General features: G+C 43.9%; 1 protein-coding gene across 1 annotated transcript in view; it reads right to left on the reverse strand.

Moving 5' to 3' along the window:
- Positions 1 to 13,703: 13,703 nt before the first annotated feature.
- Positions 13,704 to 20,560, reverse strand: part of SFMBT2 (Scm like with four mbt domains 2) — a 184,437-nt gene continuing 177,580 nt past the window's right edge. The window contains exons 18-21 of the mRNA XM_065400494.1: positions 20,230 to 20,402; positions 16,380 to 16,628; positions 16,083 to 16,211; positions 13,704 to 13,959 (exon numbers count right to left, since the gene is read on the reverse strand). Of these exons, the coding sequence (XP_065256566.1) occupies positions 13,819 to 13,959; positions 16,083 to 16,211; positions 16,380 to 16,628; positions 20,230 to 20,402 (692 nt within the window). The 3' untranslated portion in view covers positions 13,704 to 13,818. The remainder of the gene's footprint in view (positions 13,960 to 16,082; positions 16,212 to 16,379; positions 16,629 to 20,229; positions 20,403 to 20,560) is intronic.

The following is a 20,560-nucleotide window of genomic DNA, read 5'->3' on the forward strand; positions in this document are numbered from 1 at the left end:
CGGGAAAAGGCGTAGTGCGGACGGGGCCTCGGAGGAAAGGGGATGAGTGGGAGCGGGGCTTTGGGAGCAGAGTGCGGGCAGGGCCACGGCCCAGATGCCCTTTCAGTGGCTCCAAAGGTGGCAGGCCAGCTGTTTGGGGAGGCTTAGCCTCCCCTGGCCTCTTATACCCACCACCCATGCTCCGTGGCTTGTCTTTTGAAGGTGAAGTGCAGGTGTCCTTTGAGGATGAGAACTGAGAGGCCAGATATGGAGTGATCATTTTGTGAAAAGCGTTTGCCCACAAGTGATATGGTGGTTTTGTCTTTTATCATTTTTCTGTGAGAGTTCATTCGAGAGTGTAGTGATTGTCTCATTTCATTCAGATAGTTGTTGCTGGGCACTAGATGAGGAACACCACATGTTGAATACAGCATGTGTAGGATCCGTAGATCTTGAAAGGTATGTTGCGGGGTGGCAGGTATTGATCATTCTAGCATTGGAGATACGTCCGCAGTTTTGCATCTGTTGTTATGGCAGGGTGCGTTGCTACTTTGAGTTAGTGTATCCTGGCGTGTGGTCAGTTTGCTTCTTATGATGAGCTTGGCAAGGTTTGGGAAGTTGATTGAAGGCCAGAAAAGGGTGTTCAGGAAAGATTTCCTTCAGGATGTGGTCCCCATTGTTTATTGGTTGTAATTGTTTGATGATACCCCATATGGGTTCCAGTTGGAATGTAAGTGACAACTTGGGGTTTGCAATCAGTGTTTGTTTTTTCTGTATAGAAACAGGTTCCCTCAGGGCATTTGGGTGGCCTGTTCCATGATGTGATGTACTTCTCTGGTGGAGTGATCTCCTTTGGTGTAGGGGTTTTTAAGTGTGTTAAGGTGGTCTCCTCAGAGTGTATTCTATAGTATCTGAGTATCTGACTATAGATAGCAGATTTCTCAGTGTATCTGGGGTGGTCACCAGATCTATGTAGGTAGGTGTGGTGATTTGTGGGTTTCATGGATGTAATTGTTTGGTTGCTGATGCTGATCGTGGTGTCTAGGAAGTTGATGATGGTGTGGGAGTGTTCTAGAGACAGTCTGATGGACGGGTGATGATTATTGAAGCATCTTTATACTGGTATAACTGCATCTACACTCAGCGGCGTATTATCATCTAGGCCGATAACGCCTAGGCCTAGGGCGTCAAATTTGCAGGGGCTGCAAATTTATAATAGCAGCATTTTTGTAATCGTAGCATCAGTGACGCCGTGATTCTACCAATCATAGCGCGTATTGAAACCACCAATGATGGCACAACGCCATTTAGTAAACATACTCACGAGAATCCTAAACGTTAATAATATGACTGGAAGGAAGAAATGAAGCGGTTCTCAGTTTTGGATCCATGCGCGGTCCCGCACTGTAAATGAAATCGCTCTATACAGACGCACTTTCAAGCGAGGGTCCGCTGTACTTGTAATTTTATTTATAATAAAACTTGTAAATGTTCAATTATTTTAATGATATTTAGATTCATTTTAGTTCAAACGAATTTGTAAAAAAACTAAAACAAGTTCATATGGGGATGGGGGCGGCAATTATTTCAGGGCCTACGGGTGGCAAAATCATTAATCCGCCACTGTCTACACTAGAGCCAAGTCTACATTAAAAAGTTAAGCTGACCAAGCTATGTCACTCGGTGTGTGAAAACTCCACACCCCTGTGTGATATAGCTAAGCTGACCTAACCCCCAGTGTAGAAAACACTAGGTCGATGAAATAATTCTCCTGTTGACCTAGCTACCACCTCTCAGTGTCACAGTTGCAGCGTTTCAAGTGTTGACACGCCCTAGGTGTTGTACTTATTTAACCATTTCAGTATAAAATCATCCCTCTAACCAAAATAGTTAAATGAGTGCAAAAGTTGTGTCTAGACCAGATCTAAATGTTAATATTGTAGAAAGAGAGAAATCTGAAAGCATTAAAATGCTGCCTTCCTATGAGAGATTCAGGATGTCCTACATGAATACACAACCTAAGTCATATCCATCTTGGTGTTTGATTTGGGAAGGGAGAACCAGTTCTAAAAATATGAGACCTCTCTGACCATTTGCAGGAATCTCTTTCTAAAGGGCTGAAATGTTTGATTGCATCCTGTTCTCCCTCCATGGGATCTGAGTAACTTCCAATGAAGTCAGTGGCATTTCTTGGATCCTATAGATACAAGGGAGTCAATCCACAGATTTCTAGCTATGACCAGACCTGGAATGTCATAGGAGTGGCTAGTATAACTTCTATTTGTGACTGGAATCAGAAGCACTGAAATCCCTCAAGAAAACCTATTTTCTTGAAGGCCAAATCCTGAAGCCATAATCCATTCTTATGTAGCCTGAACATGGGCCATATTCTCCTCAGAGGAACTCTAGGGAAGTCAATGGGGGCTTGGCCTATATAACAGTTGAGTAAAGCCTTCCAAGATTTCCACTGAGGTTTCCAGCTCAGATTTGCAGCCCTAAAATATGCTAATTTGGGTTGCCAAGAAAAACTTCCTGGGAATACTTCACTTCCATTTGGTTTTCACTGAAATTTCGACATGAAAACACCACACCAGAAATCCAAATTCTGAATTTTCCACTGGTTCCAGTTGTAGTGATTCAGCTAAGTATCCCCATGTTTGGATGCATCTCTGAACCAAAGCCAAAGTCCGAACACGATGAGGTTTGCCTATCAATAATATTAATTAAAGAAAAATGCAGAGACACCGCCTTTGTCTCACATCCTTTAACCACAGGGTTATGCAGTAAAAAGTAAAGATACGTTTGTCTGGAATAAGTTACAATTTAGAATCTCTTTTCGCATTCTATATTAAAGGGCTTGTCTTCAAAGCAATCGGCACAAATCCCATTAACAGCAATAACAGAATCTGTGCAAGTAAGTCACAAGTACCGCTTTGAACTTTAAGCCCTTTACTTAATTCAGTATCAGGTAAAAAAACAATCTAAGAAAATGCAGACTTGATATTCAGGTCTGTGTTTCACAGTGAACTAAAGACAGACAGACCCACTTTACAAATGTAAACGGTAAATGTAAGCTGCGCCCACCTGTCCCCCCAGAACCCCTCTGCACCCAGAACTGTACACAAGGGTGCTGGAAGGACTGCAAAAGTGTGTGTGTAGGGGCAGGGAGGTGGGAGGAGGTCAACCAACCAACACGGACCAAATTTGAGAGAGTGGTATTGCAACCTTGTGCACCACTCAGCCAAATTTGGCCCAGCTGCCCCTCCATCATGCCCATGGGAAGGGGAAGATGATAGGGAGAGGCTAGCTGCTAGGACAGAGAGTCACTTGGGAAAGCTGGCACAGAAAAATTTATGAACTTAAGTCTCCAACATTTAGTTTTATGTGCATAAAGGGTTATGCACTGAAGTCTGAATAGGAGTCTCAGTCTGGAGCTTCAAATTTCTGTGCTTTTCCCTTCACGAGTACTCTGGGGAGCAGAGATAAAGGTAGGTGTGGACAACATCTCTCCTGATACGAAGGGCTTGTCCACACATGGAATTGTTCCTGATGAACCGCTCCTGATTATATCACTGTCTGGAAAGCCTGTCCTCCAGTTGTTTTAAGCACAGGCAAAACAGCAGAACTTCTTGAGGCTGTTTCCAAATGGATCCTTGGATTAAAAACAAACAAACTAGTAATGAACTTCTGAGTGTTCAGGGGCTTCGGTGCCCCTGCCTTTTCACTCCCTGGCCACGCTACGAGCTCTGCTGGAGCTGGTTGTTGGGGAAGTTCTGGTTTGGATCTGAACCTGGACACAGGTTGGGTGAAATGTACAAAAGTGTCCAGGTGACTTAGGGGCCTCCATCCCATTTTCAAACATGACTTTGACACTTAAGGGCAGATTTTCAAGAGTATTTAGGCACTTGAAGATGCAGATAGAGGGCTAGTGGGGTTTTCAAAAGCCTAACGCTCAGGTGCTTTTGAAAATCTCACTATTGTTATTAATAATTTGTATTACTGTAGCACCTAGGAGGCCGGGTCATGAACCAGGACCCCATTGTGCTAGGCGCTGTACTAACACAGTGGAACAGTCATTGGCCCAGAGAGAGACACTCTGTAGTCTAGTGCTCAGGGTACCTACCTGGGAGCTAGGAGACCTTTGGGCCAGTCCTCTAGCTCTGATCACTCTGACATTATTTAGCCACAGTGGAACAGCTTCAGCGGGAGAGTGAGGGAGCCCCACATCAGACTATCCCACAGCTCAGTGAGAGGTGGGCAATCCCTGTTCAAATGGGCTTAGCACATACCCTTCTCCCCGGCATCTCCCACTGGCTAGCTTAAGTGACTCCCTGCTTTTGTGTGCGGACTTTTGTGGATTGCATGCTAATGTGCCTCTCTCTCCCCAGGCATTGTACAGGAGCCTGGGCACTAGCTCAGCTTTGTGGACAGCAGTGTCCTCCTTGTGATTTTCTAAGCACCTAAAAGTTTGGTGTTCTGTCACCATGTCTGATTAAGAACATAAGACCAGCCATACTGGGTCAGACCAAATGTCCATCTAGCCCAGTGTCCTGTCTTCCGACAGTGGCCAATGCCAGGTGCCCCAGAGGGAATGAACAGAACAGGTAATCATCAAGTGATCCATCCCTTGTCGCCCATTCCCAGCTTCTGGCAAATGGAGGCTAAGGACATCATCCCTGCCCATCCTGGCTAGCCATTGATGGACCCATCCTCCATGAATTTTTCTAGTTCTTTTTTTAATCTTGTTATGGTCTTGGCCTTCACAACATCCTCTGACAAGGAGTTCCACAGGTTGACTGTGAGTTGTGTGAAAAAATACTTCCTTTTGTTTGTTTTAAACCTGCTGCCTATTCATTTCATTTGGTGACCCCTAGTTCTTGTGTTATGAGTAAATAACACTTCCTTATTTACTTTCTTCACACCAGTCATGAGTTTATAGACCTCTATCATATCCCCTCTTAATCATCTCTTTTCCAAGCTGAAAAGTTCCAGTCTTTTTAATCTCTCCTCATATGGCAGCAGTTCCATACCCCTAATCATTTTTGTTGCCCTTTTCTGAACCTTTTCCAATTCCAATATATCTTTTTTGAGATGGGGCGACCACATCTGCACTCAGTATTCAAGATGTGGGCATACCACGGATTTATATAGAGGCAATATGATATTTTCTGTCTTATTATCTATCCCTTTCCTAATGATTCCCAACATGCTGACTGCCGCTGCACATTGAGTGGATGTTTTCAGAAAACGATCCACACTGACTCCAAGATCTCTTTCTTGAGTGGTAACAGCTAATTTAGACCCATCATTTTATATGTTTAGTTCCTTTTGTGCACTCAGGCCTAGGCACCTATCTGCCTCTTTGAGCTCCTAAATCTAGCCCTTCAGCGCCTCAATCCCACTTTCAGGCACCTAAGGCACTTTGGAAAATGTTCCCCTAGTGGGAAGAGGAGTGATGTATGTTTCATGTGATCTTTGTACCACGTACTGCAATATGGCTGTAATCTCAGGGCTGGTCCACACTAAGCCCCCAGTTCGAACTAAGATACGCAACTTCAACTACATGAATAACGTAGCTGAAGTCGAAGTATCTTAGTTCGAACTTAAAGGTACTTACTGCGGGTCCACACGCGGCAGGCAGGCTCCCCCGTCGACTTCGCCTACTCCTCTCGCAGAGCAGGATTACCGGCGTCAACGGCGAGCACTTCCGGGATCGATTTATCGCGTCTAGACAAGACGCGATAAATCGATCCCAGAAGATCGATTGCTTGCCGCCGAACCAGCGGGTAAGTATAGACGTACCCTCAGCCACCAGCTCTGAGTGTGTTGCCTCTTATGCCCCTTCCAGCCCTGCTCTGCCAGTGGTGGCGGCCTCTGTGTCCTCTCTAGTTCCTTCTCCTACTCCTTGCCCTTGTTCTATGCTGTCCTCAGGTATCAAATGCTCTCCCAGAGACTTTTTGCCAAGCCACTACCCAACCCTCTTTCAGCCCTCTAAAAGCTCATTTCTTCCACTGCTCATGAGAAGTGAGGAATTTTAAACATACCCCCTCCCAACACAAAACAAAATGATGGAACCACTAAGATGCATACACATAAAGCTGAGTAAGGGCACAACCCTATTGTCACAACCAACCTCCCTTCTGACCCTATCTCCTATTGTTACACTTATTCATTGTGTCATGTACAAAACCGGGCCATGATCCTGCGAACAGCTGTGAGAGGATTAACCCTCGAGCCTCGCCAGAGCCCTGTTGAAGTCAGTGAGGCTCTGCATGGGTGTAGAAGTCCCATTACAGGATCAGGGCCTTAGACTGCACAGTCTTTAGGCTGGGGGACCTTGTCTCTTTGAAGAGCACAGCAGCCTCTGGGGAATGGCATAAATAATGGGCCATGTAACTGGAATGGTGCTAAGCTGACTTACAGCAGCAGAGGGTCTGATCCAGTATCTTTTCGTATTACCTCCCCCAGAACGAACGAACTATATGAAAGTATCATCCCTCACACAAAGACCAAAGAACAACCAGCCAAACAAGACATAATTTATTATTACTTTATTAACAACGCGGCTTACAATTCTTCAAGTAAAAAGGGGATTTCTTTCATTTCGAATAAAAATTAAAATATAACTCTGAATATAGATTTTCATTTATTTACATGAAAACATATATACAGAATACAATCTTACAGCAAACTAACAACATGCTCTTTGCCCTGTTGAATTTTAAAAAGTAAGAACACCAGTAAGTTTTGGGGGGGGGGGGTTGTTACACACCAAAGGGGCTATATACATAAGATCTGAATCAAATCTGCGATATAAACTGGAATGCAAAACGGTCAAAGGACTTCCCACGGACACCACTACGAAGGGGTTATGCTGCTGGTCGCCATGCTATTTCTCATCATTATTTGCTTTAAAGGGATGATCGGGTGTAATTGATCATCTTTTTCTGATTTTCTTTTCGTTCTGAATTTACTAACCTAAGGGTTGGTTCTATCCAAACCGTACAGAAATGTCTTGCCTCCGTTGAACTGTTTTACTAGTGACACAGTCCAATGCCCGGAAGGACGACTAACCCTGCTTGTAGTCTCAATGGTGGCAGTTCTTAAATAGCCACACAAGCATTTTTCCAGCAATCAGGTCTATACAAAGGAGAGAACTTGGTTTATGTCCGTTAATATTTACCATTGAGAGCCAAGGGCCTGATACAGCAAAACACTGAAGCACGTGCAGGGGAGCCATCACTTTGGTTTCCATGGAACTGCTCATATGTTTAAAGTTTAAGCACGTGCTTGAGGGCCTGATCCAATGTCTATTTAAGTCTTTCTATTGACTTCAATGGAAATTAGACCAGGTCCTAAAGGTGGGATACACAAAGGTATTTAGGCACCTAACTCCCTTTGAAATCACCTAAGGGTTTTGCTGTCATGGGCCCAAACTCAGACGTTCTCACCCAGGACCAGATCCCCCTGAACCCAAAGTTGGAGACTTGAAAATGCCATAAGCTTCCTCCCTGAGGGTTTCTTGGGAAGCATCCCCTCCGATGGAATGAGTTTGATGGGGAGAGGTGGCCTCCTGAACCCACAAATCCAGGGGGGCCGCAGGAAATGGAACCCCAGAGGAAAGAACAATCTTATTCACTGGTCCCTCCTGCCCCATGAGTGCCCAAAGCTGTGCTGCTATTGGCCAACTCCCTCGGCAGCCACGGAGAAAACTAAACTCCTACCTGCGAACATCTGAAAGCTATAGACAGAGGACCTAGCGTTGTCTGTATTTCTATTTACTGGCATGTTTTTCTTTTTTGGCACTTGAGTTTTTAGCCACAAGGAACAATCTGAGCCACGTCTATTTCAGAACACATTGCACGAGAAAAAGAAAGAACGTTCCAAATGGCCTGACATTTCTGAACTCCAAGAAACTGTAATGGGAATTGGCTCAATTCTCAGAGACACTGAGCATCTGCAGCGCCCACTGAAGTCAATGAAAAGGCTCCAGAAACCATCGGGCCGCCTTTTTTAAGTGGGTAAAGACTGATTTAGTGGCCTGGCCTTGGCCAGCTGGGTTTGAAAGAGCTGGTGATTGGGTTTGCTAAGGAATGCACTGACTTTCCAATCGAGACGGGTTTCAGATTAAATTTAGGTGGTGACAGGACAGATTTACGGGGATTTAGGCACCTCGCTCCGGTTCACTTTCAATGGGAGTTAGGCGCCAAGCCTGAGGAGCTTTTGTAAACCTCACTAGGCACCTCTCTGAATCTTTAGGAACCTGTGGCCCTGTGTAAATGGACGTGCAGGTAGTAGTGTAGACAGTATATCACTCACCTTCTCAATAATGGCCCCGTCCTGCAAGGCGCATCATTGGAAGTGCTGAGTGCCATCAATTTCCATTGGTGTTGAGCGTACTCAGGGTATGTCTACACTTCCCGTGGATCGATGCTGCGGTGATCAATCCACTGGGGGTTGATTTAGCGGGTCTAGTGAAGACCCGCTAAATCGACCACAGATCTCTCTCCCATCAACTCCGGTACTCCACCAGAACGAGAAGCGTAAGGTAAGTCGACAGAAGAGTTTCTCCAGTCGACCCAGCAGGGTGTAGACAATGCAATAAGTCAACCTAAGCTACATTGACTCCAGCTTCGTTATTCACGTAGCTGGAGTTGTGTAACTTAGGTTGACTTAACCCCGTAATGTAGACCTGCCCTCAGTGTCCCCAGGATTGGGTTCTAGGGCTCCAGCCTGCTTCTACCAAGGCAGAGCTGGGAAGGGGTGGAATGTCAGAAATGGAGGCCAAGTGTCAGAGGAAGTCTTTCTTTAAAACCAAACATCAGTGCCCAAAGGTTATTATGCCTCTGTCAGATGGCTTGCGGAGGTGACAGAGGCCAGGTGCAATGGCTTCTTGGCACAGAACTTGGGAGCAGCCTAGCGGTGTTAGGTGGGAGGAGGGAGCTCTCTACCTGCTGGGAGCATTGGGGGAATCTTCTAACACTTCTTGTAGAGAGGTGGGAGGAATAGTGTTCTGGAGCTGGAGTGGGAGTGAAGGGGCAGGGAAATTGGAAGGGAGAGGATCAGGAGCTGAGACTTTCCTCCCCCACCCCCTTTGGGTTCTAAGGATAAATATATTTCTCCTTCAGGTTCTAAGGGGTGATCCAAGACGTCAGTGAGGAGAGGGGCTTATTAGCATGGGACCATGGCTATTACTTTTGCATCACATTTTAAATGCTTTAATAAGACGCCAGAGAGTAGAGCTTTGCGGCCTATAGGCCAGGAGCTGGATCCAGGCCAGGGTCTATGCCAAGGGGACACTGGAATATGGTACAAAGCTGCTACCATCTTCCCTGCTCTAGGGGCATCAGAATGGGCCAAGCACAGACTCCAAAGTGGACCGTGCTGGCTTGGATGCACCGATTCAGCACATTCTCCCTCTGCCAGCGGGGCTTCTGCAGAGCCTTGACTGTTGTTTAGAGTTGACCATCCTTGGTGGTAAAACCCAAGGGAGGTCAGCAGCAGGACCACCGCATGCTTCCTTCTTGGAGCATAGCTGCTCTCAGACCCAGCGGGCTGGGCTAGCACCGTGAGGCTTAACGTACGTCCTTCTCAGGGAAGGCAATGGAACCAGAGTACTGCTTCTTGGCCTTAAGGAATGACCTGCCTTGGACAATAATGTTCCCAGCCTTTGACCAGGGTAACCATGTTCAGGCCCTTTAGCTCTTCCATCTACAGAGATAAAATAAGCCATTGTAAACCTCAGTCCCCCGTCTAAGAGCCTAATTCAGAACTGGGATAACAACATGCAGCTTCATCAAGAGAGTCTGCATCTGACTACACCCATTCTGAATTTGACCCAATAGATATTAAGTAAAAATGTGTGTTTATAAGTATTTGACCTAGCAACTTTATCCACATTTCACCCTAGAGCAATCTTCGTTCCATATATGACCTTAGCAACACACTATTCTAAAACCTTGTTCATTTTCTGGAACTTGAATTACATGCCGGAAAGAGTCATCCGTCAATTCTGATGTCTGCTCAAATCTTTACGTGACAATCCGAGCACCTTGTACAATTAAACTGTGTTCAGAATGGGTTTTCTTTTACATACAAAAAATTGGTTAGGAAATTCAGCTCCACTTCCCTGCAAAGGCAATTAGAACAACAGACTACGTACATCTGTTTGACACCTTCCCACTCACTATTCTAGGTGTCAGTATAACAACACACTTGCCACACAGGCCAATTCAAGGTAATTTCAGAATAACTAAGGACTGGAGGCCACAGCTATCAGCTGTCTCCAAAAGGAAGCGAGAAAATAAATGAAGACGGTTAAGAAAAACAAGCTGAAGGTGGAGAGTAGAAATATACAGCTTATATGGGCTAAAATTAAACTCTGCTTTTTTGATAGATGTGATTTAAATCTCACTGATTATTACCATAAAGAAACAACCAACAGTAAAAGCTCCCCTTGTAACTTTCATGAGACTACGTCGGTAGCCAAAGTACCGCCTCCCACACGTGCTGACTTTTGTTTTTGCCGGTGGGTGCTCCTCTCTGCCAACTCCCCCTCATGCGGGCCTCGGATGGGAAGAGGCCAAGCAGGGGTGGGGCCTTGAGGGGGAAAAGGCTGAGAAGGGGCGGGGCTTTGGGGCGGAGCAGTGGGCAGGGCCTTGGGGGGAAGATGAAGTGTGGGGGTGGGGCCTCGGGGCAGAGCATGGGTGGAGCGGGGGGCGGGGCCATGGTCCAGGTGCCGAGGCCCACAAAAGATTAATCCAGTCCTATGGGTGCTGAGCACCCCCTATTTTTTTTCGATGGGTGCTTGAGCCCTGGAGCACCCATGGAGTCGGTGCCTATGCTGCCACCCAACGTCTGGATATAGCTAAGGATTTCAAGACTGGACGTTATCCTGTGTGCAAAGTATGCAGCCGTCCACACCCCGATTCATTCTTACAGGAGTATTTCACTGCCCCAGAAATAGCTACAGTTAGAGGACTTTCACTCTATCAGCACTGTGAATGATCCTAAGTTCTTGCAGTAGGTAACAAGGAGCTCGGATGCATTAAACTCTCTGGGCCAGGTTCTCTGGTAAGCTTCCAAATGAGGGGCTGAAAATTCACTAGTATCAGGCAGCCCTTAGCTAGGGCAGCTCAGGTATGCTCAGCTCCTGTGCCACATACCCCCCTGCCTGGCCCAAGTGTGTGTGTGTGCACTCTGGCCTTCCTTTGATAAAATACAGTCTCTTGGAACTACTGCTGGCTGACAGGTTAGAGCAGCCCTGAGGTTGCTCTAAACTATGCCAGGGTGGGGAATAATCTCAGCTAGACAGGAAGCGGGAATAGGCTCCCTGCTGCCCCTTTTGGTTGTCCCCTATGCAAACTAGGCACAGAATATAATCTGGGCCCTTTCTTTATATGAGTTTAATCATAGGAAATTTTAAAAGAGATGGCGGATATTTAAAAAAAATGAGGCTGTTATAAAGGGATCAAAAGCAATTATCAAAATGATTAGAGTGACATGGGCCGCTGCTCTATGTCCAGTAGAATTTCCATTATAAAACCCATCTCTAACGACTTGTAGGACAAATTAAGGGTTAATTCATTTAGTGATCAAACAAAAAGGCTCAGCACAGGAGCCGCCACTTTCTCCTCGTCCTCTAAATAAAGATAATTTAAACTTTAATACTAGGATCTGCAGGACAAAGCAGCTGAGCCAGATTCTGCCAGTCCCCCATGTATGAAACGTCTATCCAAATCAATAGGTGTCTGGCAGGATCCAGACCCATTTGCAGCAATTTCTTTGTCTCCAAATTCCAGAAGAATGAAATTAATCAAGAGCAGAAATAATGGCACCAAAAGGCAAACTAGAAAGACTCCTTGAGAATCTATAGGGCCATCTATATAGAATCTATACTGAGTCAATAGTTCTTGCATAAAACATTCTCCTAAGCAGATTTGGATACAGCACGTAATGGATGTTTCCGAGTCATTACACTGCACCAAAATTCCATAGAATTTAAGGAGTCCTCAAGAAGGAATTCGTATGATTGAACCCAATGGCAGTTAATGGTCAGTGGGCTTCTCTGAGCATACCTAGTCTTCAGGATAATCAGATCCAAGTCAGCTGCAGTGAGACAGTGTAAACCAGAGCTTTAAAGTAAACTCCAAAAAGAATTGAAACCAAAAATCGATGTTGAAGTGATAACGTTTGAGATCTGGGTCAAGAGGGCAAAAGCTCTGGCATTCAGAATGAAGACAAAGATTACATTTCTGTCTCCGCCGGAGTGTGATCTGACATCACAATATCCTAACAGCGCTGTGCAAAATTTTCATAACAAACCCAAGATTCGGGCAGAGCTCCCTGAGCCTTGAGGACAATGGCTTGTTTGTGGCTTCAGAGGAAACCATGTAAAAGTCTGTGGCTTCCCCGGAACCCAGGATAAATGTGATGGTTTGGGCTGAGTTTTGCCTTTTTGGGGAGATTCATTCGAACCTTAAACTCAAAGAAAAAAACCCTCAATCTTGGTCCTGATTCTGATCCTGCTTTCGGCAGTTTTACAAATGGAGTGAATCCTGATTCACAGCAGGCCCAACGGGGGGCAGGAGCACATGAGAAATGGAAAAAGGGTCACACGAACCCCGATGACCCAAACCCTAGGTGTTTCACACAACTCTTTATCCTCGTCACAAGGACACGCTGGGCCAGGTTCTCTGGTAGATTCCAGCTATTTTGCACTACTCCAGTGACACAAAGGAGTCCCACATCCAGTTGAACTGGCCAGATTGGCACAGAACAGCTGGTGTACACTGGTGAATCTGGACCTTGATACACATAGGCACAAAAGGATGGGTTGGGCCAGATCCTCAGCTGGTGTAAATCAACATCCCTCCTCGCTGAGGTTTTGGGCCAAAATTCTGATCTCACTTACCCCAGCATAAATCCAGGTGACTCAGCTGACTTCAACAGATTTACGCAGGTGAAGATGAAATCAGAATTTACTCTAAAACCTCATCCTTAAATCTGAATGTCCTTGTTTTTTGGGGGTTCAAAGTCAGACCTTGAAAATTAAGTGACTATAACTTAATGGGCTTTAGTATAAAATACTTCATGCATGCTCCATAGCAAGAATGAAGGAAGTACTGTACAGATCCAACCACAGAGACAATCAGCTTACTGTACATAGCTATACTGGGCTTGGGAAGAGTTCCTGGGTACTATGCACGCCTTTTAGATCATTGTATTTGTGACTGATACAACAGAGAGCATGGTTTGGATTTCCTGTTTAAAAATCATTTGATAATATGTTCCTTATTGCATCACTGTTATATCTCTTTCTTTGTAAGACTGAAAAGAAAAAAAAAGCACATCGATCATTAAGATCAAAGTTGCAGGAAGCCATGGGTCACTTGAACAACGATCACTCACATTTCAATATGAAAGAAGTGTTTTGGAATCACCGAAGGGATCGTTTATGTCCAGCAATTGACCTCAAGACACCACAATCAGCTATAAATGCTTGAACATTTTCCCTATGGAATGTGTTTGCCGTTTGTAGGAAAGCTTGTTCTTTTTTTAAAAAAAAGATAAAACCTTCTGCTATATTATGGCCTTGCTCCCCCACAATATAACACTCTTGGAGAGTTTCACAAAAAGAGACGGCAGCAATACTTCAATGTGCTTTACAAATACGGAAATATTCATTCCACTTGGATTTTTTTTTTCTTTTTTTTTTTTTTACAGGAGGTGTCTCTGAGCTTCCAATTCCACATGTTTTGAGGAAAAACCCAAGTGAATTGTAACGTTAAAAATAAAAAAAAAGAGAGAGAGGAGAAGGAAATGCAAGGAGCAGTAGAGTCAGTTGGCGTATTGTGCATAGAAAGCAACTTTTACTCGCTCGATCTGGTGACACAACTTGATGGCTGGGCCAAGTTTCAGCTCCATGCATTCTTGCACTGTTGGGAGCGTCAGTAGCAGGAGTGCTTGGCCATCAATGTCCTAGGGAAAGAAGAGAGAACGAGAAGTTGCTGTGTTCAGACCACTACGCAGAACTTGAAAACGTGGAACAGTCGGTTTTGCTTTAGGGCTGGTCAAAGTAGGATTGACATTCTGGGAGAGGAAGGCGTCTAGCTACACGGCAGCAGCAGCATATTAGTATGTATGATTTATCTTGCATCTAGAGGTTCCAACTGAGATCAGAGCCCCACAGAGCTCAGTGCTGTAGAGACAGTCCCTGCCCCATACAGCTTACACTCTAAATCGACGTGGATGAGAAAGAGGAAATACTATCCCCATTGTACAGGTGGGGAAGCAGGCTCCAGAGAGAGGCCTTAGGTCAGACAGGACATGTGAGGCAGAGCAGGGAACTGACTGCAGAATTTCAGAGTCCTATTCCTTAACCACAACGCCATACTTCCCCTCTATGCTGCGTTGGCCCCTGACCTGGAAGGAAAATCTCTAAGGAGTAGAGGGCAGTTCAAAGCATGCCCCGTTCAGTCTTTGGCTTCCCCGGCTACTAACAAAAGTGCTAATTCTGATCTGGCCACTGGGAACCAATTTAGGCCACTGGTGCACTGATACCACTGTGTATGATTGCTGATCACTACGGTCTCATTCCCTCATCGGTCTGTCTTATCCACCTGTTGTCTTTAGTCTTATACTTAGATTGTAAACGCTTTGGGGCAGGGACTGTATTTTTGCTCTGTGTTTGTACAGCTCTTAGCATATCCACTTCTGGTTCATGAGAAGGGCTCCCAGGCTCTCTGATATATATAATAATTCATAATAAAATAACTCATTTCACACAGGCCACTGAACCGCCATCAGATGGCAATCATTTCCAGACACAACCAATGGGGTTTGGCTTTGAACGGCAAGTGAAAGATTCCTATAGTTCTTCACTGGTTCCCTTAGCTGCTCAGTGCCCCAGATGAAATAGATTTTATAACCATTATCTCCTGGTTTCCTCCTTGGTTCCGCTGGTTAATTAAGAGTTCAAGTCTTTAAGAAAAACAAAAACCGACCAGATTTAAAAGCCAACAAGCAGAATCTGAACATATGATCACAGGGGAAAAATAAAGGAGTCAAACTGCAGTCAAAGAAATTCACAATGTAGACAACACAGTAAAGGTCAGAAAGAGCACAAACTAATTGCGTCCACAACTAGATTATTTACCATCCTCTGGACTCCTAAACACAGATGATACATGTACATGGTAAGCACTCTTCTGATCACAAACACCTACTCATGTTTTTTTTTATATTTCAACTCAATGAATAGGCACATTGCTAGGGGCCCCCAGGTGCTGTCTTGCAGATAAGTAGAGCCAAAGCATTGCTCACGTGCAATTAGTTGAAGATCGATCCCATAGCACTTTCGGCAAGAGGAAGGGGGTTAGCTTTGGTGTCTTGGCAACATTCCAGTCTGGTTAATATCTGATTTCATAGACTCGGAGGGCAGAAGGGACCATTGTGATCATCTAATCTGACCTGCAGAGAACCTCCCCAAAATAATTCCTAGAGTATATCTTGAGATATCATTTACTAGAGATTCCCCCCTTTAGCATGAATTCGATAGCGGTGGATGTTATTCATTAGTGGAGGAGTGACTATTTCTATCTGTCTATCTAGGGCCCATTGAAAGGCACTATTAGCTTGATGACAGCAGTGCTCAGCTCCTGCAGATTTAATTGCCTTTAATTGGAAGCGTTAAGAACATCTTAAAATCAGGACACGTTTTTAGGAGCCTGCCTATGGATTTTGGTGCCTAATTTCAGTCAGACAATTTCGACCTAGCCCGAAGCCATCCACTGATTCAGAATCTGGGTTTTCTGCGTCCTGGTCCAGTGCTTAATCTAATTATGGTAGCTAGGGTGACATTCACACTTGTGTCATCAGACATCCTACATACCATTTAAGTGCCACCTAAGCCCGATTTTAGGGGTGCAAGTGATGCATGGGCCTCATACTGACTCTGACAAGGGTGAATTTCACCCTTAATGAACAAGGAAGATCTGTTCTTCACCCTTTTCATAAAGGCTCAGTTGCACTTTCCTGTGCTGTGAATAAACACCATTAATACAGTGTCTGCACCCAGAGAGAGGTAAGATGCGGCAGCATACCTGTTCCTGAAATATTTTGGCTAGGGGAGCGCAGTCTGTCAATTTAATAAACCTCACAACGTCAGTCACTGTCCACTCCAATGGATTGCTGTCGAGGATGAGTTTCTCTTCCTCTTCTTGCTTTATTTCCTGCAAGAGCCAAAACACTTGTAAAGAAAAGGTTACAGTGCCCAGAATGACTCATCTGTAGATCATGTGGCACTCTCTGCAGATGATTAACACTTGATACAGAAGGTTACATCAATGGAAAAAATATTGCCATTAATTGGGAGCTAAGTAGTCCACCAATATACTCACTTCCTTGACTTGAGTGCACTTCTCTCCTTCAGGGTATGAGAGAGACTGTGTTTTGCGTCCCCTTCTAGCTCTCTCGATGGGAGCAGGTCTGTCTGACTCCGTGCTGCTCCGTAATGTCACTGATCTTCTTGGTCGGGCTGAAGGTACCTCAGCAGAGGAGGTGTCAGTCTGGTCATCACGTAGCTCTGAGCTGGTTTCTTCGCTCCCTGTCTCATCTTCCATAGCATCTGGCTCCTCCTCTTCGCTTTCCTAGAGCAAGATCGTCACGGAAACATTATGACATAGGGATTAACATGAGGTTACATCCTACTCTCATTTACACTAGTGTCAAACCAGAGTCACACCACTGACTTCAGCTGAATTACACCCCTATATATGCCACAGTGTCATACCATTTAGGCCCCCAGGTTTAGGTTCGGTTACAAAACCTAGTATTAAAATGAATTTGTAGTCCTATTTTTTTTAAATGTCAATGAAAACAGGTTTTTGTTTCAGTGTGAATGTTCTTCTGCTGTGCTTGCAACTCTAACACTGCAATCTTGTGTTAAGGCATGAGAACTGGGAAGTGAAACTGACTAGAAAAAAAAATGAAACTGACTAGTTTTGTTTTCATTGTCCAAGCTGAGAGAAGGTAAAAAGCAAATTAGATGTTAAAGCATTCTTCTTTTGAAGTCCTCAAAGTGATGGAAAAATGTACCACATCCTTTGATAATCTACTCCAATGATTAATTACCCTGACTGTTAAAAAAAGAAGCACTAAAGCTGGTCAAAAAATGTTTCGTTTCAAGTTTTTTACTGGAAAATACCATTTTCACTGAAACGGAAACATTTAGAAAAATGTGTCAATTTTGATGAAATTTTGTTTAGGCAATAAAAACTGAAACAAAGCATTTTGATGATGTTGAAATGTCCCACTTTCATATTTTCAGAATGCAATATTTAGATTTTTCATTTCAAAATGACTTTTCCAAATGATATTCATTGTTTTTATGTAAAAAAAAAAAAAAAAGAGGTTCAAAAGTTGTTTTTTAAAAAGTGAAAAATTGGAAATGTTTTTATTTTATCAAAAGGAAACATTTTGATCGATCCGACACAGAGTTTTTTCAGAATTTCATTTAGTGGGAAATTGAAATGTTCTGATTATCATTCCATTTTGGAATGGAAAAAAATTAAAATGTGGAGAATTTCCTGCAAAACAGAAAATCCAGCTCCTCATCAGCTCTGATAAGCACAGTATTTCCAAATTTGTAATTCTACAATGTCCCTCATAAACAAAAAATGCTGGACACTGAACATATATATGTAAATGCACACAACAGATGAAATGCTGCTCAGAATTTGAGCTTCAGTAAGTGTCAGTGCATTGTTTTGCCCACATTTGGGTTTTCTTAATGAGAAATCAGAATTTGACCAAGGATGATTATACTTTAATCCTGCCATCATTTGCAAACATTCAAGCCCATTAACTTGGAAGGGCTTGAGTGGGTATTAAGGCTACCCAGTTTGTCTTGTCTTACATTTTATGGTTTTGTCTGTTACCAGAAATCATATTGCACACGTGAACTGAGTTAATAATGACTATTAACTGCACCATTCAGGGGCACACAAATCTTACCCCTCCAAGGGTAAATGTACACAGCAAAAACTGTGCATGGGCTAGCCTACCTGAGCGAGATTGAATCCGGCCTTCGTGGGAACAATATCGGCGAAGACGGAGCCACATGGGTCTCAGGGCACGTTGTACAACCCTGGCATGGACCCTGAGTACATACTTGGCTCACTAGCGCACTTTGAAGCCCACGCTTTGCTGTCTTCATTGGTCTATGGTTACCCATGCTAGCTGGAATTAAGCTAGCTCGGGCAGGTTAGCCTGTGTGCAGCTTTGGCTGTGTAGACAAACCCTAAACATCACCCAGCCTCGCTACTTTGTTCCACTTCATAGAATCATAGACTTTAAGGTCAGAAGGGACCATTATGATCATCTAGTCCGACCTCCTGCACAACGCAGGCCACAGATCTCACCCACCCACTCCTGTATCAAACCTGTGTCTGAGCCATTGAAGTCCTCAAATCATGGTTTAAAGACTTCAAGGTGCAGAGAATCTTCCATTTATCTCACTTGCTTAGGGTATGATCGAAAGGTCATTGGAGATAGTGTAAAGGCTCCCATTGACTTCAGTGTGTCTTGGATCCACACCTGATTTTGATGTGTGTATGATTTGGGCCCAAGTCCCATAAACACTTGCTCCTTGTCTACACTCAAAGGGTTTTCAGCTATAACTATACTGGTATAGCTATGCTGGCAAACCCTCCTAGTGGAGAAACAGCTTAGATGGCAAAAGAATGCTTTTGTAGATATCCAATAGAACCTCAGAGTTACGAACCCCAGAGTTACAAACTGACCGGTCAACCTCACACCTCATTTGGAACTGGAAGTGGGCAATCAGGCAGCAGAGAGAAAAAAATAAAAGGCAAATACAGTACAGTACTACTAAAAATAATAAAGGGAAAGTATAAACAAAGATTTGACAAGGTAAGGAAACTGTTTCTGTGCTTATTTCGTTTAAATTAAGATGGTTAAAAGCAGCATTTTTCTTCTGCATAGTAAAGTCTCAAAGCAGTTTGAAGTCAATGTTTAGTTGTAAACTTTTGAAAGAACAACCAGAACGATTTGTTCAGAGTTATGAACATTTCAGAGCTACGAAAAACCTCCCTTCCTGAGGTGTTCGTAACTCACAGGTTCTACTATAGCCTATAACAGTTACCTAAATGAAATGAGCAAAAGGCCTTTTTTTGCCAGTATAACTATGTCTACACTAGGGGTTTTGCCAGCAAAGCTCTGCCGGTTAGAAGCGGGATTTTTTTTCACACTCCTAACCACCATAGCTATGTCAGCAAAGCTTTTAAGTTTAGACCAGGCCTTAATAGGTGCTTAACTTTACCCATGAATAATGCCATTGGATTCACATGGTCTACTCATGTGTGAAAAGTTAAGGATGTGGATAAGGGCTTGTCCACACGTGTTGTTGCATTGGTTTAACTTCAGGTGTTATTTCAAACAAACTTAGTTAAACTGGTTGCAAAGGTTGGGTGGACACTTATTTCTGTTCAAGCGTACTTTATCTGGGTTTAGGTTAAGTTGACTACACACGTTTAAGCTAAACCAAAATAAGTCACTTTTAAACAGAAATAAGAGTATCCACATGGGACCAGTTTAACAGCACCAGTTCACGCAGGTGTGTAGACAAGGCCTACATCTTTGTAGGATTGAGGCCACAGAATGTAGAGTCGGGACAGTCTCGTCTTTCACTTGTTCTGTAAAGCACCTAGAACAATTTTAAGATCTGTGAACTTAACATATTAAGCAATAAGTAATGAATAGAGTACTGGAACCCATGCTGACTCAAGTGTGACTTATAAATGTCCTTTCCACATCTAGCATTTGTATTGCAGTACTGTCTCGGAGCGCTAGTCATGGCCCAGGACCCCACTGTGCTAGGAGCTGTACAAACACAAACAAAAAGACAGCCCTTGCTCCAAAAAGCTTACAATCTAAGTAGAAGACAAGAGACAACGGATGGATACGGACAGACAGATCATGGAGCACAAGGAAACAATGAGCATGCCAGCTGCTTAACTAGTGTCAAACTTTTGTAGGCATCACAGCAAAGCAGAGCTTCAAGGAGAGATGTGAAGGAGGACAATGGCTTTCAGGATATTTATGGGGAGCTCCTCCCAAAGGTGAAGGGCAGCCCTAGGGTGCTTGTTGAAAATTTATATTTCCAAAAAGCAATGTCATGTGCTGAGCACCGTTCTACAGCCTGGCGAATGAGCACAGTCGAACGTGTACCTCTGCAGATCCCACAGCGTTAAAATCGACAGCTGACGACCTCCTTTTCTTCTGCACAAAAATGGATTTCCGCCTCTTTCTGCGTCTTGCTGGTTTGATGTGTCCACTTTTCATGTTGTTATTTTCCCCAATTGGAGGCTTAATGATTTTTTTCCTCTTCCCATAATAATAGGCTGGAGCAAAACATACAGTAAAAACATAACCACAAAGAAAATTAAGCTTTTGCTTGCTTTATGCTATCGATCCAATGTAAAACACCACTACTTCACAGCAGCTTTCATAGGGAACTTTAAAGAAATCTTGATTGTCAGACAATATCCCAAGGAAGAAT

This window comes from Emys orbicularis, chromosome 1 (genome assembly GCF_028017835.1).
Source record: "Emys orbicularis isolate rEmyOrb1 chromosome 1, rEmyOrb1.hap1, whole genome shotgun sequence".
In the NCBI taxonomy this organism is placed as follows: Eukaryota; Metazoa; Chordata; order Testudines; family Emydidae; genus Emys; species Emys orbicularis.